This window comes from Lissotriton helveticus, chromosome 7, assembly GCF_964261635.1.
Source record: "Lissotriton helveticus chromosome 7, aLisHel1.1, whole genome shotgun sequence".
NCBI classification, from domain to species: domain Eukaryota; kingdom Metazoa; phylum Chordata; class Amphibia; order Caudata; family Salamandridae; genus Lissotriton; species Lissotriton helveticus.
In genome coordinates this window covers 207,573,321-207,600,965 of record NC_136068.1, presented here as the reverse complement: position 1 = coordinate 207,600,965, position 27,645 = coordinate 207,573,321, and the positions used below count along the sequence as shown (strand labels likewise).

Genomic DNA, 27,645 nt, shown 5'->3' with positions numbered 1-27,645 from the left:
TTAAAAATTCTTCACGATAGTCCAATATGATATCCTTTGCAATACCTTAGGGATGGCGTCCTTTCAATTTCCCTTTTCTTTATATCTGCGCTGTGGTTTAGTTTAGGTTGTCACCCATGGTGTTCTCATGAAATCTTTTATGCAATACCTTCTCTCTTAGGACTCCGTCATTGTACTTCAACCCGTTGTGCCTCTGCAAAGTATAGCTATACTTTGCAGAGGCACAACGGGTTGAAGTGAAAAATAAAAAATAATTAAGAACTTTTTGATACAAATAAAAATGAATTTTTGAGATAAAATGCTGTGTTCATAAAGTGTACTTTTTGAATTGAATAGTGAAATGATGTGAAGTAATTTTTGTATGCAAATAATTTGGTCGATGAGGGAAAACTTTGATACTACGGGAATGGGACTTGACCTGCTGATTAATGTTTATGGCCCAAATTACGATTCAGCAGAGTTTTTTCAAAAAGTGACAGCTGTAGCGCGTACCTACCCTGCGGCGCGACTTTTGTGGGGGGGGGAGATCTGAACCTAGCATTAGACCTAGCGCTTGATAGGTCTGCAGGCCCACTGCGCAGGCCCTCGGCGGCGGGGCAGGCGATACAACAGGCGATCACCACGCTAGATTTGGAAGATGTCTGGAGGTTTAGGCACCGTGAACAGGGGGGATACACTCATTAATCTGCTTATCACAACATACACACCAGAATAGATTATTGGCTGGCCTCCTCCTCCATGATGGCCCAAATTAGTTCCTGCATGGTCTTACCTAGGACGTTGTCGGATCACTACCCTCTGCTGCTGGAGTCCCCCAAGAAATCGATCCCTCCCTTTACCTGGCACTTCCCACCCTATTCGTTGCTTGACCCAGTGTTCAGGGGCGAACTGGCGGAGGAGATGGATGTCTTTTTTGAGGCTAATATAGGCTCTGTGGACAATTTCTATACTGTTTGGGAGACCTTTAAGGTTTATATCCGGGGAGTGGCAATGTCAAAGCACTCTAGTGTGCTTGAATCTATTCGACAGCGATTGGCTGCACTTGAAGAACAGCTGGCAGCCCTCGAGCAAAGGCAGCGAGCTACACCCTGCAACGAGGAAATCAAAACGCTGATCTCCGAATACCACGAGGAAGCTGATAGGGAGGTGCAGCATATGGGGAAATATGCCACTGCGCGCACGTATGGAGAGGGGAAGCAGCCGAGCTCTTTATTAGCCAGATTACTTAAGGAAAATAGGGGGAAGACCTTAATCTCGGAGCTGCGAGCCTCGGATGGACATAGGGTGACGGAGGAGCTGGATATTGCGGAGGAATTTAGGAGGTATTACACTGATCTTTACTCCACTACACAGGGGGACCTCGCTGATGAGACGACAGATTATCTTGACCACATTGATTTGCCACAACTGACCGACAACTATAGGGAATTCCTAATGCAACCCATAGCTTGAGATGAAATCACAGAGGCGCTCGCGAGCATGCGCTCTGGTAGTGCACCGGGAGCGGACGGGCTCTCTGTAGCATTTGATAAAGCCTTTCAAGATAAGTTGCTCCCCCATTTAGCTAAACTTTTCGACGACATCTGTGTGAACGGCACTATGCCGCCTTCCATGAGGGAGGCCCTGATAGTCACTATACTTAAACCAGGGAAGGATCCCAGTGAGTGCAGCTCGTACAGACCTCTCTCGTTGATGAACGTGGATACCAAGATCTATGCTAAAGTGTTGGCGACTCGGCTCGCCCTCTTGGCCCATAAGCTAAGCTGGTCGCGCCAGAACAGGCTGGTTTCATCCCCAGCAGAAACTTGACGTACAATATTCGTACGGTTTAGGGCACTATACAGCATGTTAGGCAGGACACGAAAGCGGTTGCGGTCTTCCTGGACATGGAAAGGGCCTTTGATTCTGTTGAATGGCCCTTCATGACCTTGGTGTTGCGACGGCTTGGCTTGGGCGAGCCGTTTCTCCAAATGATAGGGGACCTGTACCATAAGCTGATGGCGAGACTTCGTCTGGGAGATCTGGTCACAGACCCTATCCAAATTGGTAAAGGAACGAGACACGGATGCCCCCTCTCTCCACTGCTATATGCCTTGGTGGCTGAGCCACTGGCCTGCTCCTTGCGGGAATACCATGGGCATGAGGGAATCAGGTTCACGACCTACAAGATTGTTGTCTCGACATATGCTGATGACACTTTACTGTATGTTTGCGACCCGGAACGCAATCTGTCATCTATGCTTAGAGAGGTTGTTCGCTTTGGGGCTCTCTCTGGCCTGAAGGTCAACTGGTCGAAATCGGTCGCCTTCCCACTTACCCCAGTAACGGGACGGTTTGACATGGAATACCCTCTGCAGTGGTCTAGTGATACTGTCAGATACCTGGGAATCCGGATCCACACGGACCCGGAGACATTGCTACGAGAAAACTATGGGGTCGCCTGTAGTAAGCTGGAAGATGATGTCGACGCATGGTGCAAACTTCCCCTCTCCCTCATGGGGCTCATAGCCATCATGAAAATGGTGGTCCTCCCAAGATTCCTCTTTCTATTCAGCGCCATCCCGATGGTGCTGTCTAAAGCTTTCTTTCAGACTCTGACTCAGCTAATGGTTAAGCTAGCATGGGCGGGCAAACAACCCAGAGTCCGGTGGTCTCTCTTGACACTTCCATACAACATGGGTGGCCTGGCGGCCCCTGATCTCGAATTATACGACAGAGTGGCACAGGCAGCGCATCTCCACACTTGGATACATGGGGAGGAGCATATTCCCCACGTCAGGATGGAGCGGCTCATTGCAGACCCTCTGCCCCTGCCGGCTACTATATGCCAGCCGATGGACCGTAGGACTGGCGTATTGGACTCTATTACTGCCACGAATCATGCTTGGCACTCTCTCCTGCAGATGCAGGGGGGAGCTCTGCTATATTCACCCTCTATGCCCATTGAATGGGCCCTCTGGCTTTCGCCACTTACGGAGCACGGCGTAATTCAAGCGTTACATAGTTTGGCCATCTACGCAATGGGTGACCTGTTCTCGGACGGCAGGGTTAAGAGGTGGGACCAGGTGGTGTCGGATGTTACTCATGGCTCACTGTTGACGAAGTTCCAGTACCATAGGGTGCGCAGCGCTTTTTGGGAATTGCTGGGGCCTGATTTGGCGGAGCCAACGGAGGTTCCGGAACTTACGTATGTAATTAAGGCAGAGTCGCCCCGCAAGCTCGGGACTGCGCTATATAAAGCCGCAGTGACGCATAGGGAGCACCAGTACATGAAAGCCAGGGCTGCCTAGCAACTGGACTTGCGGACCACTGTTGATGATGACGTGGAGATACTCCTGCACGAGCACACAGAGGATTTCGCTCAATAGCAGGCATAGATTGATCCATTTTAAATTTCTCCAGAGTTTACTACACTCCGGAGCGATTGCATAGATATGGCCTCCGGCACTCGGCGGAGTGCGAACGCTGTCGCGCTCAGGTTGCGGATTTTATGCATCTGGCGTGGACTTGCTCGGGGATTAGTAAATATTGGAATGGCATCTACGCGGAATTGAACGAGATCCTTGGTACAGACTTGACCCCTGATCCGGCGTTGGCGCTAATGGGCTACTCCAAGCCTCTACCGGTGGCCGATAGGCGACTTGAAGACATGGGTATGCTGATCGCCAGGCGTGTACTAGCGTTGTGCTGGATGAGAGGGCCCCTGCCCACGGTGAAGAGATGGGCACACGACATGGTGTACTGCTGCACTCAAGCGGAACATTAGAGTGAGTTGATGCCACCGACCAGCCGCCCGAAGAACTTTTGGGGCCTATACAAGTCGCACCTACAGATTGAGGAGGTAGATGGAGCGGAGGGAGAGGAGTCAGTTGAGGAGGGTGGGACGCTTGGAGGAGTGCCACCTGCCGTAGCGGAATAGTCCCGGACACGATGGAGCAGTCCTAGACGCTGGCCCTGGGGGAGGTGTGTGGGTGGGGCTGGTGGCCGGGTATGAGGGTGTCCTTGTTTAACACCCTGAGCAATTGCAGGTTGTTAGGGGGGGGAGATTAGATCAGGACCCTTCCGCCACATGGCATGCTGCTAGGCGCAGGTTTGAGAGCAATAACCATAACGGCGTTCACAGGTAGCAGACTAGTCTGGATGCAAGAAGTAGGGAGTGGCGTGCATTTCGTGACTGACTAGGGGTGATAGTGCTGGGGAGGGGGAGGTGGGGGGGTGTTTCTTTTGAGTTCTTGGTTTTTGTTCGGACCTTCTTAGGAACATGGATGACTGTAGCCGCAAAGCAAGGTGCGGGGACTATGCTCCCTACTGGAAGCAGTGGGGTTATCGTATGGCTGGGAGTTAACTTTCTCCCTCAAGATGATTCCTCTCAAGTTTGTTGTTGTTACGTACACTTGCACCACCTCGCCGCCGGACTCCCGGGTTGTCGGCTGAAAGGCTGTGTTGTATGGGACATGATTTGACATTTCTCCTTTGCATCTCGAGCGGCCGGCCTCTGGGTTGTAGGCCATGTGCTGTGTACGACACGTGTAACAACTAATAAAGATTTTTGAAAAACAAAAAAATAAAAAGGCAGGAACTTCGGGTGAGTCTTCATGACAACCTTAGAAGCATGAAACACTGTATAAGGCTCGTTGCAACAAACGGCCTGAATCTCACTCACCCTGCGGGCCGATGTTATAGGCACAAGGAAGGCCGCCTTCCAGGAAAGATGCTGCAGGGAAGCCTCATGAATGGGTTCAAAAGGTAGCTTCATCAACCGAGACAGCACCACATTCAGTTGCCATGAAGGCGACGGACGCCTGACAGGAGGAAACACTTTCTTCAAACCGTCCAAAAAATCTTTAATTACAGGAATCTGGAAGAAGGATGTTTGTGAAGGGCATTTCCTATATGCAGTTAATGCTGCGAGGTGAACCTTAATAGAATGGAATTTAAGGCCAGATTGAGCCAAATGCAAGAGATATGGAAGGATGACATTTTCCTTACAAGAGGTAGGATCAGCATTCATGGACGTGCACCAGATGCAGAACCTCTTCCACTTATAGGCACATGAAGTCCTGGTGGAAGGGCTCTTAGCTTCCTTGAGTTCTCCATGCAGTTGTCAGGCAAATTCAAGTGTCCATACTGTACTATCTAAGGAACCATGCAGCCAAACTCAATGATGAGAGGTTGGGATGCACCATCTGCCCCCGAACTTCGTTAGAAGGTTCGGCCGACATGGAAGCCTCAGGTGAGGTTGGAGAGACCGGTGGAGCAGGTCTGTGAACCACCACTGTCGAGGCGACTCCGAAGCAATGAGAATCATTAGCGCTCTGGACTGCGACAGCTTGATGAGCACTGCCGGAATCAGGGGAATAGGTGGAAAAGCGTACAGAAAGCAGTTAGACCAGCTGATCCATAGCGCATTCCCCAGAGTCCCCGGTTGGTAAAACCTGGAGGCAAAGTCTCTGCATTTGCTGTTTTCGGCGGTGGCGAACAGATCTATGTCTGGAGTGCCCCATCTTTCAGAGATGTTTCCTAGCACCTCGTCGTTTAAGACCCACTCGTGGTTCTCCTGAACGAGCCAGCTGAGTGAGTCCGCCTGAGCATTCTGCACAACTGGTAGATGGGTCGCCGTTATCGTCAGTCCTCTGGCTAACAGCCAGTGCCATATCGCCTGCGCTTCTTGGGACAGTTTGTGCGATCTCGAGCCCCTCTGCTAGGTGAGGTAATATATTGTGGTCGTATTGTCAGTCTGTACAAGCAAGGATTCGGTCTGGAAGGACTGATGAAAGGCTTTCAGCGCCAAGTGAACAGCTCTGAGTTCCAGGAAGTTGATGTGGTACGTGGATTCCGCCTGGGACCACGTTCCCTGGATCTGAAGATGGTCTGTATGCGCTCCCCAGCCGTGGAGAGACGCATCCGTCACAATAGTCTGTGTGGGAATGTCCTTGTGGAAGGGGACCCCCTTTAGGAGATTCTCTGCCGAACACCACCATCTCAGAGACTGTTGAGCGTGTAGAGACAGTTGGATCCTGTCGTCCCAGCTCCCTCGTTTCTAGTCCCATTGATCCTCCAAACATTCCTGCAGCGGTCTCATGTGGAGGCGTGCATGTGGCGTGAGGAAGATGCAAGAGGCCATCGACCCCAGACGAGAAGACACCGTCCTTACTGTCGTTGATGGCACCGACAGGAAAGCCTGAGCCTTCTGAAGGATCGATAAGCGTCGCTCCTCCGAAGGAGACACGCTTGCTCCGATAGTGTTGATGGAGGCTCCCAAGTACTGCAGGTATTGAACCGTAGTCGGAACAGACTTGGACATGTTGATGTGCAAACCCAGCTGATTCAACAGAACGACCATCCTGTTGAAATGCAATTGCGCTTCCTGAAATGTGGAGGCTTTGATCAACCAGTCGTCCAGGTATGGGTAGACAAACACCTTGTTCTTTCTCAGGTGCGCTGCCACCACTGCCATGCATTTTGAGAAAGTCCTGGGTGCAGACTTCTGTCCAAACGGTAGCACGGTGTATTGATAGTGATTGGTGTCGACTAAGAATCGCAGGAACTTCCGGTGTTTCCGTGCAATGGGCACATGGAAGTACGCATCCTGTAGATCTATTGCACAAAGCCAGTCTCCTTGCTGCAGCCGAGGATAAATCTGGTGCAAGGACAGCATGCGAAATTTCTCCCTGCGAATCCATTTGTTTACTTGTCGCAAATCCAGAATGGGCCTGAACTCGTTCTTGTCCTTTTTGCGTACCAGAAAGAACCGCGAGTATAGACCCTTTCCCCTTTGAGACAGAGGGACGTCTTCTATCGCCCTTTTTCTTAACAGGGTATTGGCCTTCGCCCGGAGTTCTCGCTGCTGGTAGTGCGAAGAAACCGGTGGAATAGCTGGAGGAGGGTTGAAAAAACTGAGACTTTATCCATTGCAATCAATATTCAGCACCCACTTGTCCCGAGTAATTTTTCTCCACTCTGCCAAGTAACTCTGTTTGCTTCCCTCCACCGGAGCGGGTAACGGACGAGGGGGAAGTAACTCCTCAGGGTTTAGACCTGGCCGGGCCCTTATTCGCCGAGGAGGACTGCTGTCCGCCTCTGCCCCTCTGACGTTTCTGGAAGGGTTGTCGCTGGTATTGCTATTGTTGCTGCTGCTGTTGGCCAGCCTGGCGACCTTGCCCCCGTTGATACCTCTGGGAAGAGTAATGCCTCTGGAAGGAGCCGCTGCTCCGGTTTCTCCAAACCTACAGCCTTCAGTGTTTCCACTTCTGCCTTCATGCGGGCCATCTCCTCGTCCACATGAGCCCCAAAGAGGGTGGATCCTGAAAAGGGTAAATTAGCGATCTGCTGTTGCGCCTCGAGTTTAAGAGAGGTAAGGCACAACCAGGAATGTCGCCTCAAGTTAATGCCATGGCAGTACCCATGCGCGGCCAGGAGAGAGGCATCCGCCGCCGAACTGATGACCTGATTTGAGACCATCATGCCCTCATTCAGAATCTCCTGGAAGTCTTCCCTCCTGTCTCTAGGGAGGAGCTCAATGAATTGCTGCAGGGACTCCCACAATGAGCGAACATATCTGCCCAAAAGTGCTGGTGCACTAGCTGCCTTCATTGAAGTGGCAGCCGTACTACAGACTTTCCTTCCTGCCGAATCCATGTGCCTGCTCTCCTTGTCTGGAGGAACTGTAGACGACGGGGCAGTAGAATGCTGTTTCTTGGCTGCTGTCACAATGACAGAATCCGTTGGGGACACTCTCGTTGGAGGAAAGTCAGACAAAGTGGGAGAATACCTCCTGTCGCTAGATGAGTCCGCATACCTGGACCGCGACCTGTCTCTCCGCCGACGATGGCGTGACCTCGTCGAAGATAGACGTTCACTGCGAGAGCGATGCCTCCCTCTGGATCTTGACCTTGGCTTTCTGTGCCTTGCAGGAACCACTGGACCCGGGAGCTGCGGAACAGGTAGCGCCGGAACCACAGGGCTCGGTAGAGGAGGCCGAGGCAGTGGTGGAGGCGGTGGAGGAAGATGAAGAGGAGGAGGAGAAGGAGGAGGAGAAGGCAGCTGCGGAAGAGGCGGAGGAGGAGTAGGCGCCCTTGGCCTTGAGGGTTTGTTGGTCTGGGAGTAATCAGATTCCGGTGACCTAAGGACTCGTCTCTTCTTGCGAGCAGGCCTCGGAGAGGACACTCTGGAGGCCGACCTCTCAGAGCACGAATGCCGGCGCCACCACGACCGGTGATTCGCTGATGACGATGAGACGCTCACCACAGAGGCACTAGACACTGTTCTGGGCCTCGACTTCCGACTGTTCACCCCTCGACGTCGATTTTTCTATCCTCGACGTCAACCTCTTTGACGTCTTTCTTCTAAACGTCGACGAACTCCCTGACGTCGAGTGTCCTCGCCTCGACTGCAATCTTTCTCTCCTCAACGTCGATCTTCGCGTCGACGGCGAACGGCGGCGTCGCCTCGACGGCGAGCACCTGCCTCTCCGGGAATCATCACGACGCCGATGATGTGTCGACGCCGGTGAACTCCTCGACGTCGACCTCGTCCGAGGTCTCGACGTCCTACCCCTCGACGCCGAACGGCGAAGTCGCTTCGACCCAGAGCCCTGGGTCGACGGGGAGCAGATGGTAGTCATACCTCTCGACGCCTAAGCCATCGACGTCGACAGGGGCCGGTGCCTTTTCTGGCCCTTTTCTTGACTGGGGAGCCCCCCAGAGGGCGATGCACAGGCAGTGGATGAAGATAGAGTCCCTTCCTGCCCAGAAGTCCCACCTGTTTCTTGATGTCTCCTTTGCTCCAGGCCTTGTAGACGAATCTTCTCCCTGTCACGCAGGGTCCTCCTGGAGAAAGTGACAAATATCACAGGAGTCAGGGACATGGCTAGAAGGGAGACAGAGTATACACACTCTGTGGGGGTCAGATTTAGCCTTCTTCCTACCACACTCAGGGCCCTTGTCGAATAAAGTTGGCATTTTGACAATATAGAGGTAACAAAACTGGTCAAAAACACAGCAACTGGAGGAGGAAGACACCAGACGTCGAGCGAAACACTCACAACACTGGAAAAGTTCAAACAAATTGAAGATATACCCAAAAAGGTAGAGCTCAATGCTCCAGAGTCCTGCTAGCAGGAGCCGGAAAAAAGAACTGAAAGTAAAAGGCCTTTGGCTGTGCATCCTGGGACACAGAGGGTCTCTGGAGAGTTCCTTAAAGGCACAGTATCCCTTTTCCAGACACATAATGGCAGCCTATGGGGCTTATCTGTCCAACCCTTCCTCTCTATCATGACATTTTTGTGGAGGGGAGTTTCTCTAGCTGTGAACTTTACAAAGTGTGTAAAATTTAATATTATTTGGCTATTTTTGTCACTTCAAGGTGAAGTACTGGCCAGTGTAGTTTTAGGCTGCATTATTTGTCTTTGATTTTAAGTGTCTATGCAGGACTGCAGAAGAAGACAACTTAAGAGACTATTTTGATTGCTCCGGGGTCCAGGCACATGGGCGGGACTATTCACTAGATTATGACTATACACAGAGATCCCCTACTACAGAACTTCTCCTTCCGGAGGAATAGATTGACGTTCCGAAGGTCTAAGATGGGACACAGGCCCTTGTCAACAACCACAACCTACTTCGGACATCAAAACGGGCTCGATGGCCCCCTTGGCCAAGAGGGCCGCAACTTCCTGCTGGAGAAGTGCCAAGTGAGCCTACGACATGCAGTGGTACTGAGGTGGCATGGCTGGAGGGGTTGTCTCGAAGGGGAGGGAGTAGCCCCTTCGGACAATTTGCAGCACCCACTTGTCCGAAGTGATGTTGCGCCAGTGGTGGAGATGATGGCGTATTCGTCCACCCACTAGCGTTTGATGGGCCTGAAAGACCGGACTAGGAAAGTTTGGCAGTGGATGCTGCTGGGGTGGAGGTGGACTGACCCGCCTGCTGGCCCCCTGAACTGCCTTGACGGGTCCCATGTCCGAGGCTCCCGCCGGATCCCGAAGAATCTGCGACACAGGACACAGACTCCCAGACATCTGAAGCTGACCTGCGTCTCCCAGCAAAGCTGAGACCTGTAGCGGACGCGAGAGACGTGGGACGTGGGACCGGAACTCCTGGTCATCCTGCATTTTGCAAGCTGCACCTACTTCCTGAGGTATCCCAAAGTTGTGCATTGGAGTTTTTGAAGCCCCAGCCCAAGCACCGTTTGCACTGAAGCTCAGAGGTCCACACTCCATGAGTGTCCCGTGGGCCCGCTTTGTGCATTCCAGCTCGATGCGTCTTCGCAGTTCCTAGTCCGTTGGCTAGAGAGCCCCCAAGAAGACCAATCCTTGATCCTTGATTTACTTTGCTTCCCTGGTTGCTCCAGGCTTGCTCCAACTTCTCCCCAAAAGAGAAGTTCCTCAGACTTTGCTGGTCTGCACCGAAGTCAATCTCGACATCTTGCGTTTGCCAAGGCTTGTTGGGTCCCTTCCGATTACCGACACCGCAGTCAACTAGATCCTTCGTGGGACAGCTCAAATCCAGCTCCTGGTTGTCGTCGACGCCTCCTGGTCCTCGTGGCTGAAGAGACAAGCTTCATTTTTTCACCTGACATCTGGTGGCATCTTCCTATCGCCATTCCGGTCACTGGCTAGTGGCCCAGACTCTGTCCCTTCTGCTTTCAGGTTCTTCACATCTCCGATCCACCCTTGGATCCACCCGGAGACTTTTGCTCTGGTCGCCTGCAGTACTTCTTCGCAGCTCTCCATTGGAATCGACGACGAAACCCGACACAAAAAGGCACCTATGAACCCGGCTTCCCTGGGTGAGGTAACAAGAGTACTCCGCTGCTCCCGTGGGTCTGGACTCTCGAAGTGTCTAAGTCTAAAAGGGTTCCATCGTAGTTAACCTAGAAGTGTCCTTAAATTGTAAACATGTTCGTTTCCTATAGAAAGTCAATGGTAACCCGCAGCTGTGTTTAGACACTGCACGCGTCTCCCGTGGGCCTCCTACCTCCTAACCTTTGGTTGTTCCTAGAAGTCCCAGCGATTCCACAGGCCCCAGGCCTGCTTTCTAACTCTCACAGGGTTCTTATACCACTATTTTAGTATATGATTTGTGAGGCCCCTAGGGCATAATGTATACTGTGCAACTTATTGTATGCTAATTAAGTTCCTTGTATTGTACTTTTACCTCTGACCTCATAAAGAATGCAGAGGGTTTGTGTTTAGAATAAATACATATATATTTGATATATACCTTGTGTGGTGTGCTTTCATTTGGTACTCCAGAGATTATAAATGGTAAAACAATTAGCTTAACTCGTCTCCAAGTCTTAGCCTGAAGGCTGCTCTCCACAGCTACCACTAGGCTAGCTTTCTAGAAGGTTGACCTTATAACCTACCATCAATAAGGGTCGTTTGGACTGGTGGAAGGAGCCCACTAGAATAGTGGACATCATATACCAGGCCAACTTCTCACAGCTGGGGTTGGTGAAGGCTTTCTTTAGGTATAACAACAGCCCTCTATTTGGATCCAATCTGTGGAGTCGCTCCTCCTCCTTAGAGGGATGTTGTGGAGCGTTAAAAGTAGGCAGGGTGATAGACTGGCCTACATTTAAGGGAGTGACAAATTTTGGCTTGAAGGAGGCTCTAGTGCAAAGAACCATCTTGTCAGGGAAGATGATCAAGTACGGAGGCTTAAATGGCGAAGCCTCATGCTCAATGACCCTCCAGGCAGATGGTATCACCAATAGGAAGGACTTCTTGATGGTACGGAGCCTGAGAGGATAGTTGTGCAGTGGCTCAAAGGGAGCGCACATTAGAAAGGCAAGTACTAGATTAAGGTCCCACTGAGACCAGATAAAGGGAGAAAGTGGAAATGTGTGGCAGACTTTGCAAAAACTAGGAATATGAACAGGGATGGCTGATCTGGCAACCTCAGAAAGGCTGAGAGGCAAAACAAAATAGCCCTTTAAGATGCCCAAAGCAGAGCCATGCTAGGCAAGAGAAGGAATAAAGAGAAGAACTTGAGAGAAGGGAGCAGAAAGAGAGTCAATCTGTCTCTCTGCACACCATGCCACAACAGCAGGCGTGTACTGTCTTGGTAGTGGGAAGCCTGGCTGCCAAGATAACATTGCAGACTTCGGGTTGAATGTCAAAAGCTATCAACTGTCACTGCTCAATCTCCATGCATGAAGGCAGAGCAATGATTGTTTCAGGTGGAGAACCCTCCCCTGTTGATGCGAAAAAAAGATCCTATCAAAGGGGCAGCCTGATCAGAGGACTGATGGTCATGCTCAACAGCTCAGGATACAAAACTCTCCGAGCCCAGTCTGGAGCCACAGGATGACTTGGACCCGATAGTGCCTGATTTTCTTGAGAACTCTCAGGAATGGTATGGGCGGAAATGCATACAGGAGGCATGAGCGCCACCCTAGAGGGAAAGCGTCTCCGAGCGAGGGCCATTGTGGGAACTCCAGGATACAAAACTGCAGACATTGCATGCTCTCGGCAGTTGCTAACAGATCAAACCAAGGCTCTCCCCATTCTTGAAAGAGGCCTTGCACCAATTCCTGATGGAGACACCACTTGCGATCCGCTAGGTATCTTCGGCTGAGTTTGCTCGCACTAGCTTTCAGAAAGCCAGTCAGGTGTTGAACCACTGTTTCAGCCATGTCCAGAGACGTCCTCTTGACAAAGGGCCCACAACGCCACCCCACCCTGTTTGTTGCAGTAACACATGGCGGTGGTGTTGTCTGTGAACACCTGAACTAGCCTTCGCTTTATAGAGGGAAGAAAGGCTTTCAAATGCCAGCCGGATCACCCGGAGCTGCAGTAAATTGATGTGGTGTCCGGATTCTGCTTGGAGACCTCTGATCTTCACCTCTCCCAGATGGCCGCCCTATCCCAGGAGTGACGCTTCTGTCACTACTGTCAGATCTGGTTGGGGAAGGGAGAAGGGTCTGCCGGTGACCCAATCGCGGTTCGTTAGCCACCACTACAGATCTTTTGCAGTTTGTTCTGAGATCTGGACCACGTCGGAGTGATTCCCCTGATGCCGCATCTACTTGGAACTTCAGGTTCCACTGCAGAGCCCACATATGCCAGCATGTGTCACAAGCAGGATGCAGGCGAACACGAGGCCCAGCAGCCTCAGAATTGGTCTCACCAAAACCTACGAAAGAGGCTGAAACATCGTTATTATGGCCTGAATATCCTGTATTCGCCATTCGGGAGGATAAGCCCGAAACTGCACCGTGTCCAGAACGGCTCAGATGAAAAGGAGAGTCTGAGAAGGAGTCCTTGTGACTCTCGGCACATGGATAGCAAACCCTAGTGAGTTCAAGAGGTCCGCTGTAGTCTGGAGGTGGGAGACGAGTGCCTTGGATAAGCCTTGGGGAAGCCTGCCACCTCGATGTACGCAGATGAGCTACAAGCCCCGGTTCGCTGCTAATGAGGTACCCAGTGCCTGTGTTCTTTCCCAAAACTGTACCTCTGTTTCCACAATTTGCACACTTCTGGCCCACATGTTGTCCCTTGTAAGAGGGACCAGTGGTACCAACGGCCCTGAGACCAGGGGGGTCTCTAAGGGCTGCAGCATGTATTATGCCACCCTCAGAGCCCCCTCACCGAACACATATACACTGCCATTGCAGACTCTGTGTTTTGGTGCAGACAAAACTTATGTCTCGATACATGACCACAAATACTGCCTGTGGCATAGGTAAGTCGCCCCTCTAGTGTCCTCACAGTCCTAAGGCAGGGTGCACTATACCACAGGTGAGGGCATAGCTGCATGAGCAATATGCCCTTACAGTGTCTAAGACCATTCTTAGACACTGTAAGTGCAGTGGAGCCATACTGAGTACGTGGGCTGTGAGTTTGTCATTACGAACTCAACAGCTCCATGATGGCTTTACTGAATGGTAAGAAGTTTGGTATCAAACAGCTCAGCATAATAAACCCACACAGTAGTATGTGCTGGATTCATTAGAAAATGCACTCAGAGGGGATCTTAGAGATACCATCTGAAAAACTACCAAATCTCTGGTGCGCAGTTGACTGGTCTGTACCAGCCTGCCACTTACAGACATGTTTCTGATCCCCTGAGGTGGGTGCCGTTGTGCTCTCGTGGGTCAGAAACAAAGCCAGTTTAGGGTGGAGGTACTGCACACCAAGTGGGAACAGTATTCAAGACGGTGAGCCTCAAAGACTTCCTGACCATTGAAATGTTAGCCAGGGCCTCTCCAGCTAGAGGAGATGCCCTCCTCTCTGACCAAGCCCCACTTTTGGCAACAATGTCAGTGGGAAAATAAGTAGTCAAGAGAGGTGTGTATACTCTCAGCCAGTACCCCCCTAAGGTGTCAACACCTGAAGTGACCCCTCTCCATAAACATTCCTCCATGTTAGATGGAAGGATTTTGGCCAAAAATGTTACCGGATGCCCCCTCCCCAAAGGGAGGGGACATACAAAGGGTGTAGTCACCCTAAAGGTAAGTAGCCCAAAGGCTACTACCTGGCAGTGCCTCCAATGCCCCTAAATTCAGTATTTAGGCGCACCCCTGAAACTTGATCCTCATATTCCTGAAACCTATGAAGAAGGACGAAGAAAACACTGAGCAGCAAAGCCTTAAGACGTCTACTGACTTGACCCCAGCCCTACTGGCCTGTCTCCAGCTTTAAAGACCCTGCAAAGAAGACAACGCTTATGCTGTTGCCAGCAACTTCCAGAAACCTAAGGAAGACTGCCTTCAACAAAGATCAGATCTCCAGAGGACAGCGGCCCTGTTCAGAAGAATTCAACTACAAGGACTGCAGATCCAGCTGGATCCGCAACTCCTGCCCACTCTGCACCCGACACACACAGCATGAGTTTGAGTGGCTCACCTGGCCAGTGAAGTCGACCCAGCGATCCTGACCTCAACAACATCGGTGGCTGACCTCTCCTTGGCCCCACAAAGACTCCTGCAGCCTTATCATGAAAGGTCTACCTGACCGTGACCAACAAAGAAAATCCGTCACCTAAAGGTATCCCTGCATCCTCAGCTACCTGACTTTGGGGAGAGGGCCGACGGTGCTCAGAAGTCCACCAGAACTTCTACTTACCTGCCTAGCTGCTGGTCACCTTCGTCCAGCCTCCTGGTCCCAGCCTGCAGCCTCTTTGTCTGACCGAGATTTCCATTTGCCTTACATTGGGTGCCCGCTGCTGATTTGTACCCTGCACCCGGTTAACCGTGCCACTGGTGGTTTATGGTTGGTGCTGCCTTGTGGCCCCCCCCCCCATGTGCTTGCTCTCACCCTCAATACTAGGCCCCTGCAACAGATTTACTTACCTGCAAGCAGCGTGGTTTCAATCACCCCTAGCTCCACTGAAACGCTTCTGGCCCATCTTCGAATTTGACCTCTGCACCCGGCCGCCCCTGTGCTGCTGGTGGTGTAGACTTTGTACTTACCTGAACCTTGCCTTCTACTTACCGTAAACTCCAAAGACTGGAAGTGTAAGTCGGGTACTCATCCATGAAACCGCATTGTTGTTTTCCTCCTTAGGTTAACATTGAACTGTCTGAAAATTGTACTGTCGACTTTTGAAAGAATGAAGTATTTTTCCTGAAAAACGTACTTACCTTTTCGCGAAGATGTTGGTCTTATAATAAAACTCAAACAAAGGTTATTTTAATAAAATTAGAGTAGATCTCCTTTTTGAGTCGTGACTCATTCATCGGTCATTGTGTGCACAACAAACGTCTTACACTTCTCTGTCTTAGGCCTGAGGCTGCTTGTCCACACTACCACAAATAGAGCACTTTGAGATTGCAGTGAGTCATGTACACTTCTGGGGGATATCAAACCTTTGAGCCTTGTACCACTTGATTCAGGATAATATCCTCTAATACTTAAATACATTTTAATAATTCACAATAAAGGACACTGATCAATTATTTTTGTTACCCACCTATAAAGTTATTGAACATCAACAGAAATCTTGTTTGCAAGTGACGTGTAAGATGGTAATCACTTTCTCTTATTCCCCTCATGCTTCAGTACAATTTCACACATTACCAACAGAATAACAATCTTAATTAGTTTATTGTGCCCTTTATTTATTTTTTACATACCAAGTACTTTTCGGTGGCTTCTTGTCCAACTGCATTACAGACATCTCCAAAGTTAGCAGCACAAACCTGAAGAGTAGCATAAAGATAGCACAATTATTCCAAAAACATGACTTTGCCTTTACTGTTTACCATATATATATATCACTATATCATATTACACAGTGGTGGTTGACGCAGTAGTACTGGTTTAACTGCACTTTCCAGTGAAAAGACATTTTTTGATTAGCCTATAACTTATGACACTGTGGACGGATTAGCACCACATCTGGTTATCTCTTTGAATCTCTTTGAGCAGTCATATAAGGTCAGTCATGGCAATTGTTGTGAAGGGAAAAAAAGGTTAAGTGGATTAATGGATTAAAAAACAGATGTGCTATATCATTTTAGCTCACACAGGAAATTTGTGTTTCACCTGAGCCTCAACGGGAACACTGGAAGCTGGCGTGCTACAGCACCCTCAAAATAAACTTGCTGAACCTCAGAAGGAGAATAAGCGATAAAAAGGCTTTGAAATGTTCCGTTTATCTAGCTGCATTTGATGGGATTTCAAAGACAGAGGCCAAATGGCAGGCAATGTCTCGCAAATTACTACCTATTTAATGGAACAAGCGGGAGGACGCAAATTAGGAGTCCCAGAGATTACCACAAAGATAATAATTAAAAATTGAAATGAGGATGCCTGTCAATAGGAACATCATGGGCAGCTTAGGGGAGATTGTCTTCTATGTATCCTACCAGTGACAATCTGAGGTAAGTCAATAAGGGAGCTAAGGTAATCGAGTAAAATAAGAGAGAGATATATAACTTTCTATAAGAAAACAAAGATATATATATATATATATCTTATTTCTGTGTAGAATATTGTCCCAATGATAAGAGGACAGGAAAGGGACAGAAAGTGACACTCCGGCCTAGACTATTGGTACGATTACTCTATAATTACACATTGGAATATGACCAGATCAGTTTTACATATCTAAAGTAAGTCTGACATGTCAGCCCACCATTCATTGTGTGGAGTCACTATTACAGTGAATTTTAAGTTAGAACAGTTATCCCTTTTTTGCAGAGAAAAAACTAGTGAGATCCGCACTACATGCGTCAGTGAAGGGGAAGAGATATAAGTACATTTTTTTACAGTATGTTAAGAAAACATCACATATATGTGAAACATTGATAAAAGAAAGTTACTAATTAGCTCCCAGACCCCAAATAACAACAATAGATATATAAAAAAGAAAATAAGAACAATGGCTCATGAGGGAGCTATTAAGTAGTAATTCAGAGCCTTTTTGTTAAATAACGAGGAATGACTTTCTGAGGAATGTTCAACCGCTAGAGGTGATACATGAATACGTGAATATGCGAGTGGGGAAAAGAGGAATTCCTGTAAGAGAGTAAATTTGAATAGTTGTAAATGCACGGAAGAGGAGTAGGAATTAGAACAGTTACACACTGAGCCAGATTTATGTAAACTTGCCTTTTATCACTGAGTTTGAATATTGTTCTCTATCTTTTTAGAAAAAATGATATCTTATAATACTTTGTCCTGAAGAATGTGGGGTGAACCAACTCAATATCACCGAAATTCTGAGTCGACAACATGTGATGATATTTGTTTTCCTTTGTATATTATGGTATTCGTCTGCTCTTTGATTGTGTAGATCAGAGGAATTTGTTCTGATAAAATATTAGAATACTGTATTAGGGAGCTATTTTATACTGATGGAATGTTGCATACAATATGAACATTTAAAAAAAAAATTAGAGTTGATACACTATTGTATTATATGAAGGCAATACTGGATACAGTATATTTTTAATTCTGAGAATAATTATAGACTTATAAACGGCTGATTTTATTGAATAAATTAGAGATTTTTACATTAAGCAGTGTTGAGTATATTGAAATGAATGTTGGATTTCCCTTTGATGATGTATATGAATATACAGGGGTGCCAGTAACAGCGTTAAACATAAAAGGGATCCTTCCTAGTTTTTATTCAGGGCAGCAACTCCGCTGATAAAATGCTAGTACCCAACAATCTGATCTCTTAATCCCCTGACAGGTGTTGTGCGGACGCTGAGGAGAGGGAAACGTTGGAGAGTCATTGTTTGGGAGCAGATGCTTCTTTAGCAGAGTTACATCTACCACTGTCCTTACAGTTGTTATCCCTGTATCCTCTGCCTTCCTGGGAATCAGGAAGCTGTTGGACTGTTGTCATATTTTAGCACTAGTAGGATTGCGCCTGGCCGCAGGCTGTAGCATTTCTGCCTCTAGTAGATTGCAGTCCGTGAAGAGTGCCACTTGGTGTGGCAGACTCTAAGGCATCCATGGATTCACAATCTTGATGGCCACATAGATTTTCCCAAACATGTCATCTACTTGGGGGACCAACAAAATGTTCCCCATCAAAAGAGATGTTAAGGAGGTGTTGCTGGACCTCAGGTACAAAACAGAAGACACAAAGCCATTTGGGGTGATGGAACAAGATGCTCGTATTTACACTAGGAGAAGCATATCTACGGTGCCCAGTGTGCAATGGAAACGCGCTGGAAATTATCTTTCGTTCTGTGACTAGCTCCTCATCTCTTTTTCGGTAGCTCTCAAAGAGGGTGCTGCAATAAGGACTCCATCTCCTACCATTGCTATCTGTCATGTCTCAACTGCAGACTCGCCAATGGGTGGGTGCACCAACCACGCTTTGCCTACAACACTGAGAAGCTTATTCTGCTTATCTTGGGAGGGGTCTCAAGTTGCCTAGGCAAATGCCCACTTCCTTGCCGAATGAACAATTAGAGCATCAGGGAGGATCTGGCTTCTATCTGAAGGCGGGTTATTTGGTGAAGCTTTTAACTTTTTTGGATCAGTGGGCTTGACCACCTTGGCCTTGATGATCTAGATAGTTTGGCTAAGTGAGGCTCTAAGCCTGAGTTATCTGCAGACTAGAAGTGCTGCTGTATTTTCAAGCATGCCCATCGCCTTTCCCTTCAGTACCCTAGTCTTTTTAAACTGAGGCAGAACTCCCAGGACGACTTCTTCTAGTCAAGGAAGAGGGGTAAGGTTGCACGCACCTTGCTCATTCGCCCATGGATATTCAGCATTGTACCATGAACAAAAATGAAAAGGTGTGCATTCCTTCATTCCCTAGAGTCTGCATTCTCTGAGTTGAGCTTTGCAGATATCTAAGAGGACTGGACTGAGTCGTAGAACAGGGCTGCCAGCTACCTGGGCATCAACGCAAAGCAGTCAGTCGAAGAGGAGTGGTGTAGCAGTGGGAGAACCACATGCAATGATTTTTCTCCAGTTGGTCTCAAGGCGTAGAATACTTGGGCCTAAAAAATCCACATGGAACAAGTTGATCTCGGAGTTGTTGCAGAACATGTCCAAACTAGATGACAGAAAAAAACAGAATGTGGAGCTGAAGCCAACGTGCAATGTGAACTAAGGGAGAAGTCACATAAACGAGTCATGACTTGGAGCTTGTTTGGGCAGTTGTAATGTATGTTTATTACTATATTGTCCCTAAACAACATTTGTGGCACACATGTTTTCACTGGCATTATACACACATCTCTAGTGACACACACAATAATATACATATTAAAAATATAAACGCATTTATCCACATATATTTGTGTTAGAGTGTGCTCTAATCAACGCAGTATACCTCATCACCACTCTTGGTCTCTCCTGTTAAATCCTGCATTGGTGAGTTCTTTTTCACAGATAATGCCATTAAACCCCGTGCAATGCTTTGAATTCACATAATCCTCAATCTTTCCTATTCAAAGCCTTTCAATCAAAACAAAAGAGTCACCAGCAGACTATCATTTAAAAGGTATTGTCAATGGTAGAAAGACATCTTTTCTAGATAATGGAAATTAAATCTGCTGAAAAACAGATTTAATGGCAATCCCAGTGAAAATGAAATATGTGATGATCATCAGCTCTACCAGATGAAGGGTAAAATACCTTTAGATTTTACTTAATTCCTGATCTCCACATATCTCACTTAACTACAAGTGCAGTGAGAATGGCATGCTACCATTCCAACTCAACTGAAGTGTCTTACTAAGCTCCCTTTACTTCTCAATCGCATCAAGTTCAGCATCCATAAAACACAGACTTAACTACTGATATGTCTGTTAACTTACCACATACACATCAGGTTCATTGGAACCTCAGTAAATTCACTGATTAGTGAGCTAAACATGCACTTTCAACCTACATCATTAATAGGTCAGACCTGAACATAAGCGGATATGTCAGAGTAAGCCATTCCTTTCATTTTTACCTTAAAGTGCACAATATGTAAGGTAAGAAGGTGTATATCTATATATCGTATATCACTCCTGAGTTTGCTTCGCCAATTTCCAAGCCAAAACTGAGCAGCCACAAATGTGTTTTTCTTTTTTCAGATTTTATTTGCCTTCCTACATAACGCGTTTTGGCCGCATAGACGGCCTTGATCACATGACATGTACGCATCATACCGTTCCATTTACATACAGCGTTTCTATGAATAGAGAAGCAAGACTTTGATCACATTACATTTTTTCTGCTTTTTAAATAAAGTGCGATTTTTAAATTCATTGTAATATTTTAAATCATTCATCCACTATTTACTCTTCTTAGATACAGTTCATATTTTTAGTAAATTAGCAATTAATTATTGTATGCAAATATATAGTTATCATATTAATTCACCTTAATACTCAATTGCAAGTGCCTGTTACTGATAATCTAATTTCCAAATTTTTCATGTTTAGGTCTCGCCTGGCATTAGCAGCACGCATGCGGTGCTCTCGCCATGCGAGAGCCTCTTGGAATCAAGACAGTTTCCGAAAGGGACTTGAAGCCCCACCCCTTCTTTCCATTGGCTGGCGTCATAGATGCTGCTAAACGCAGCCTTTCTATTGTGAAGGAGGCTTTTTAATCCCTCCTTGTTGCCGCTCTGTCCGCTTTTAGCCCCACCCACCAGGACTGGCTCTTTTATTGGCGGCGTGACACTCTGTCCTTCATTACTCCGTGTAGGCACTATGTTCATCAGTACGGAGATAGCACGATGTAAACAAGCGTCTGCAATGCACGAGAGCTTGTTCCAAGATGGCGTCTATGAGGGAGAGCGACACCGTGTTGTGGCTGCACAACAAATTGGGATCCATGGACGAGCAATGGGTGCCACCGAGTATCGCCTCCCTCCTTACCACCTCCGTCATCGACAACATCCGTCTCTGCTTCCGCGAACTGTTTTCAGCTGTCAAACTGAAGCTGCTCCTCGGCATGCTGCATCTCCCCCGTCGCACAGTGGACTAGGTTTTTTATTTTACTTGTTTTACACTGACAGCGAGCTTTATCTTTTAGTGTGGTGGCACCTTTCTTTTGTTATGCACCGCACTGCTTGCTCAACTATAATCAGCTTGTTATTGAAGTGGCATTTTTAGTTCTTATGACGCAGAGACGAACCGTACGGCGCAAGCTTTACGGACGTCTAATCTCGCAGCATGCCATGCTCATGCCAGACTTCAGTGGCACAGCATGTTGCAAGCTTAGAGCAGTCTTCCGCCCCCTCGTTTGGCGAACCACACTGCTCCCAGCTAAGTGAAAAGAAATGCTCAGCCGTTGGCACTTTCCAGTCCCCCCTCCCTTCAGGCTCATGTCATTTATAAATAATAAGTGTAAACGTGTTAAGGTTACCATGTTGTTCCTGCTTACATTTCACATGGTGTATCTTTTATTGTGGTGGCCAAGCAGTTTGTTCTGCACAACACAACTCACCTGCCTCCATATTATTAAAAGACTAAGTATACTTTAAATCTCAGAGCGGCGCCCAATTCACGAGCGCAGCGATTTATCTTCTGTCGCTCAGCTGTTACTACCGTTCACCTGTGACAAATGACCGTATTTATTTTAAATTTTTATTTGCATGCCTCCAATCCCACTCCCACCTTCGCTTTTGTGTCTTCACGCCTGCTTTCTCTTTTGCACTACACTTCTGGCACAGCATTGTGAGAGCTCGGAGCACACTTCCATTCCCCTCACCCAGTGCACCACACTTTTTCGTTTTACGGCTGCATAATCTTTCAGAATGCTGTGCTCCGAGCCAGATGTCTGTGCCACAACACAGTGAGAGCTCAAAACAGTCTTCCGCCCCCTTACCCGGCGCACCACACTGCTTCCCTACTAAGTGAAAACAATGCTCAGCGGTTAGTACTCTCCGGCGGATGCGGCACACCCAGCACAGCAGCCAATCAGGTAACTGTCCCCTTGTGGTATCCTGATCTCTTCAAGCCATCTGCAACACTATTTAAATACCATGGCTTGTTTAAACTGTTGAAATGGGTAAGTTCAGTCAGCACAGATAACAAAACGATACACTATCTAGTGTATTTGTAGCTTTTACCAACAGCTTTTTTCTTTAAGGTATGACTGGAGAATACCTCTAAAAAAATGCAGCAATGAGCAACAAACCTGAAAACAACTAACATACCAGCCATAAGGTCGCTGAACGCAAAAATCACAGTTTAGGTGAAAACGACCATTCATTTAACACTCTATGAGAAACTAGCGCAGCAGAAAAACAAGATAATGTTGAATAAATGTTTTTCTGATGTTTATTTTTTTCTACATTGGAGTTAATGTCTCAGAGTGTACTTATAGGACTTCGCGAAATGGTGGACATGTTATATAGAGCCTGTCATTTTCAACGCCAATAGCTCTAACTTTCACAAGTGTGAGAAAGATTGCATTGCAAATGCTTGTTTTATTATAGTATTGCTACTTTCTTAATGTCTGTATCAAACACGCATTTTACTTTCCCCTCCAAAATCTCCATCAAGGGCCTTAGTATGGTCTTCATTGGTAAACTGATCAGGTTTCAGCTCATGTTCTAAAACCAGAGAGTAAATGAACCAAGGATAAGGAAGGAAAAAAAATGGAAAACCCTCATTTTCCATTCATATTTTTGTCTCTTTTATTCTTATTTTTTTATCCCTTCTCTTTCCCCTACAGGACACACTGTATACATTATCTTATTCTAATCATTAATCTATAGACAAGAATATAGTTCCTCATCATAATTTAACCCACTGGGTATTCTGCAATCCAGACCAAGGATATATTTAATTTCCAATTCCCTCAGTGCTTTTGTGCGATCTCCCCTCTTTTACTTGTGGGTACCGCATCCATCACAAAATAGTTAATTTGTTCAGGGTCTTTCTGATGAAATACGTAACAGAGGCGGTCCATAGGGTACCTGTGACCCCCATTTGTGATTGCCCCCATTTGTTGCAAGACTCTCCTCTGCACTGGTAATGTGGTGATACCCACAGATCTTAAATACAAGTGATATATATATATATATTACGTAAAAAAACAGAATCCATGCAAATGTTGTGAATTTTCAGCATCATTTTAAATAATCAGAGAAACAATTTATACCAACCTTGCGGACTTGGAATAATTTCCCATCACTGCACAGATCACAGAAACGAGGCAGGAGCATCTGTTCCACAGTATCTCGGCTCATCATGGAAGTCATTTTACAAATAATCTAACACAAAACAAGATAAAACAGAAGATTACGGACAAGGATTACTTGTTTTATCTATGGTTTTTCAACAGTTTTTTAATGTTAATTTTTGGTCTGTTTAAATGTTGCTTAGACTTTTTAAAAGGAGAGTGAAAGTAAAAAAAAAGTTACTTGATCTGTAACTAGCATTAGTGAGCGACATAATTCAGAGATTCACATGAATATTTTGCATCATCATGCCGGGAATAATTTACAAATTTTAGATCACAACATTAAATAAATCTATATGATAAACAGTCTAGCAAAGTCATTTGGGAATTTAGTTCTGCCCCAAAGCTGAATAAGCCTGTTTACCACTGCTGACCACCAACCATTAACATCACAGTTGATGCAATCATTTCCAGAGAGGATCAACTCCAGACCAATGACCCAATCCAACAGTATTCAACAAATGTATTTATATTAAGGCACCTCACAAACCCAATAACACCCATGTCATATTAGTACTACAGGTTACTGACATTAGAGCTCCCATATTTGAGCTTTTACCTTTTGTAAGAAATTGGGTTGTTGGTTGACTGGGGTGTGAACCTTGGTCAAGCAGCAACTATAATTCTTGTCAACACGAGGCATAAGCCAACCCTAAATTAACCTGGGTTCGACCCTCTGGTAGCTTGACGCAGAGCAGTCAGGCTTAACTTACGAGCCATGTGTAAAATGTTTCTGAAACACTTCAAACAATAATAAAGTGAAAATACCACCCAAAGAAAAATGACCCACACCAGAGTAGGAAAATAGAGTAATTGTTAATAAGTAAAACGAGACCACAACAACAAAAATCCAATCAGTACAAATGGATATATTAAAGTTTAAAGATTTCAGTGAAAATAGCCCCAAAAAGCACCAACTGTGGTTATCTGGTCACGCGGGACTGGGACAAGGTCACAAGTTCAGGCCAAATGCGATGGAGTGTGGGTCGACTACAGTGATCCAGTTAGGCCTGCTGAACAGAGTACCTTAAATCCTCGTTTGCCGGGCATTGCGAGGGCCCATGATAAAAATGCGTTGCGCAGCCTCCAGCAGATTGGAAGTCCTTTTAGCAGCATAGCAGTCTTTTTTCCTACCAGAGAATCTACAGGTCCATAAGTGTACTGAAGAGTTGGTGTCTGAGAACTAATATTTATACCTAGTTCTGCCTTTGAAGTGGGAGAAGCTTCTAGAAGCTTGCCTTTGAAGTGCACAGGTGCCCTGCCATCTTTGCCCTGGCTCCAGATAGATACATGGGGTTGTAGTCCTTAGAATGGAGGCCTATTCATGTGTAAGTGGGGCTGTGCCCTGCTCCTCCCTCCCACCCTAGCATTGATGGCCCATTCTGGCACTCCTAAGCTCTCTATTGTGTGCTGCTGTGTAGGAGGAATACACAAAGCCAACTACACCATATGACCCAGAGACAGGCTGCAGGCGCCAACTGGTTAAAGCAGGACAATGTCAAGTTTCTGTGGTTGCTTTGTTCGCCCTAAGTTGGCAGGGTATGCCCAGACGTGGGTCTCTTGCTCCCTTTGCCACTGGATTCAAGCTGCCTTGCTGATGAAGGGTGTTACCCAGAAACAAGTCCCAGGATGCTTGTTTCCGGTTCAGGAAAGACCTGGCTTGGCAGTTCGGGCTGAACTGTTCCCATGAGGCACAGGGTCAAGACGGATTTTTATATAGCTGGGTCTGAACTGAGGTGGCATAGTGAGCTAAAGAATGATAATGGATTCAACCCAGATCTGTGACTGGGGGTGAATATCTGAAATGTTTCAGCACTCCGTCCATCATTTCCTTGTGTTTGCCAAGTTTCTAAAAGTAGAATTTTAAAAATTGCAATTTAGAATCCGACTTCACCATAAGTTAGGATTTTTCATTAAAATTTAAAGGACACACAACGTGAATGACATACCTCCTCCCATTTGGAAATTACAGTTTAATAAATGTAATAAGGTAACTCCAATGTTATCCTATGGAAGAGGTAGGTCATGCAGTAATGAAAAACTGATTTAAGAGGGGGGGGGGGGAACCCGCCAAGGATGCCATTTTTAATTGTTTTTAACATAGGAGGGTGAAAGCCACTTGCGCTGAAAGCATCTAAATAAACTAGCCAAACTTTTTTTTGTAATTATTTTTCCAGCCCTTAAAAAAAAAAAGGAGCACACCGCAACATCATCTTTTTCCTTTCTTATATGTTATCACATAAACTAGCCTGTTTTATGTTCCATGCTTTCAATTCTTAGGCTATCTGGCTATCTAGAGCATTTTGGTACCGGCATCTGCATTTCCATTCACTTACGTATCTCCCCATTTTGAGCGTCTCTACACTGTTAATTTGTGCTTTATTATGTTTTTGCAGTTCTCAATCTAAAAAACACCAGGAAGGGAGACTATGAACAAACGGCATCATCAAACAAGCATTTGCAATGCAGTAGGTCTTGCATTACTAAAAGTTTCAGCTATTGCTGTTGCAAACAATAATGCAACGCCAATAGCTCAAACTTTCAGTAATGCGAGTCCTATTGCATTGCAAATGCTTGTTTTGCTTTTGCTGTGCACAATTCATAGCGGATGAAACATGCATATCTACATGCGTCTAAGTGAGATCCTTGACGGTGGGAGGTATACACGCCTGTGTAATCGCGGCACCCGCGCTTTACGTTTAATGTTAAAAGTAAAGCGCCTGTGCCGCGATTATACCAAAAGTAAGAAATAGATGTTTTTTTCTATTTCTTTACCTTTGGTATAATCGCGGCACCCGCGATTTACTTCTAACATTAAAAGTAAAGCGCGGGTGCCGAGATTACACCAAAAGTAAAGAAATAGCAAAAACCCCAATTTCTTTACCTTTGGTATAACCGCGGCACCAAGTGTGTAATAGACACCAATAGGCCGTGGGCAGAGCAATGCGCCCACCTTTGGCCAATAGCGTGCAGTCTTTCATTAAAAGACGCATGCTAAGGCCAATGGGGTAGCTGAAATTCCTAGGTCAGCTCAGATTCCTCGTTTTTCACCCACAAAATGTCTTGTGCTGCACAAACACTGCTGCGCAGTGCACCGCTAGGCGCGAGACCTAAAAACAAAGCAAAGATCAAGGTGAATCCCCCAGCCTTCAGAAAGAAGTTTATTTTTTCTAAAACACATACACAGGTGCTGTGTGTGACTATTGATGACGAAGCAGTAGTGGATGGAGCTCGCAAAGTGTTTTTCCAAAGAAAGGAGGGCTACAAAATTATTTAAGGTAATAGAAATCTCTTTTCAGATGCTTTCAGGCAGATGACAAAGAATTTGGGAAGGAGAGCGAGAAAGAGCAGACGGAAGAATGAGGTTGCATGTAACATTTCCATCTCCAAGTGGTTTGCTATAATATTTATAATTCTTAGACTTGTAAGCACACCCCCAAGCAAAGAGTAATGGGAAGGCCAAGAGACCATAGAACTAGGAATAAAGTAAAAAAAAGAATTCAGAAGCTTTCAGAAGGATAACTGACCTGCTAGCAAAGCTGCTGTGCAATAAGAGTCAGGACGCTAGTATTTACAAAGGTTTGGATCGTTTTCCCGGAATCAACTCTGCAAATGTAATCTAATATCTGTGAAGCAGTACCTGCTGTCGCTAACCCTGAATGGTCCTATTCCATTCTAATAAAGCAGAAGAAAAACACTTTGGCATGAAAAAATTGCCAAATTCTTCTGAAAGACTTGAGACTTTCTAAATAATGCAAAGGCTCAGGACAACGAAAAACATGCACACTTGTCTACTTTACCTGAACGATGCAGACTTCAAGTCTACAAATTGCTTCAATAAAATAAAAGGCCCAGCCAATTCCTAAAGTACTATACTTGACGTTTAGAGGAGACCAATTTCTTATACACTGTCATGGGTTATGTAAAAAAAAAAAAAATGCTTGAACTTGTTATTGACTTTAGGTCAAGTTTGGGTTTAATTTAATAAATTATAAAGCGCCCGAATCACCCGAAGGGTTATCTCCGTTCTAGAGCAGTAC

At 46.5% G+C, this 27,645-nt stretch overlaps 1 protein-coding gene across 2 annotated transcripts in view; it reads right to left on the bottom strand.

Annotated features, from left to right (window-relative positions):
- LOC144768360 (serine/threonine-protein phosphatase 4 regulatory subunit 1-like) overlaps nt 1-27,645 on the bottom strand; it is a 393,513-nt gene that overhangs the window by 135,139 nt on the left and 230,729 nt on the right. For both annotated transcript variants that reach the window (XM_078651958.1, XM_078651957.1), the window contains 2 exons: nt 23,529-23,636; nt 16,081-16,146 (listed from right to left, as the gene is read on the bottom strand). In XM_078651958.1, the coding sequence (XP_078508084.1) occupies nt 16,081-16,146; nt 23,529-23,636 (174 nt within the window). The remainder of the gene's footprint in view (nt 1-16,080; nt 16,147-23,528; nt 23,637-27,645) is intronic.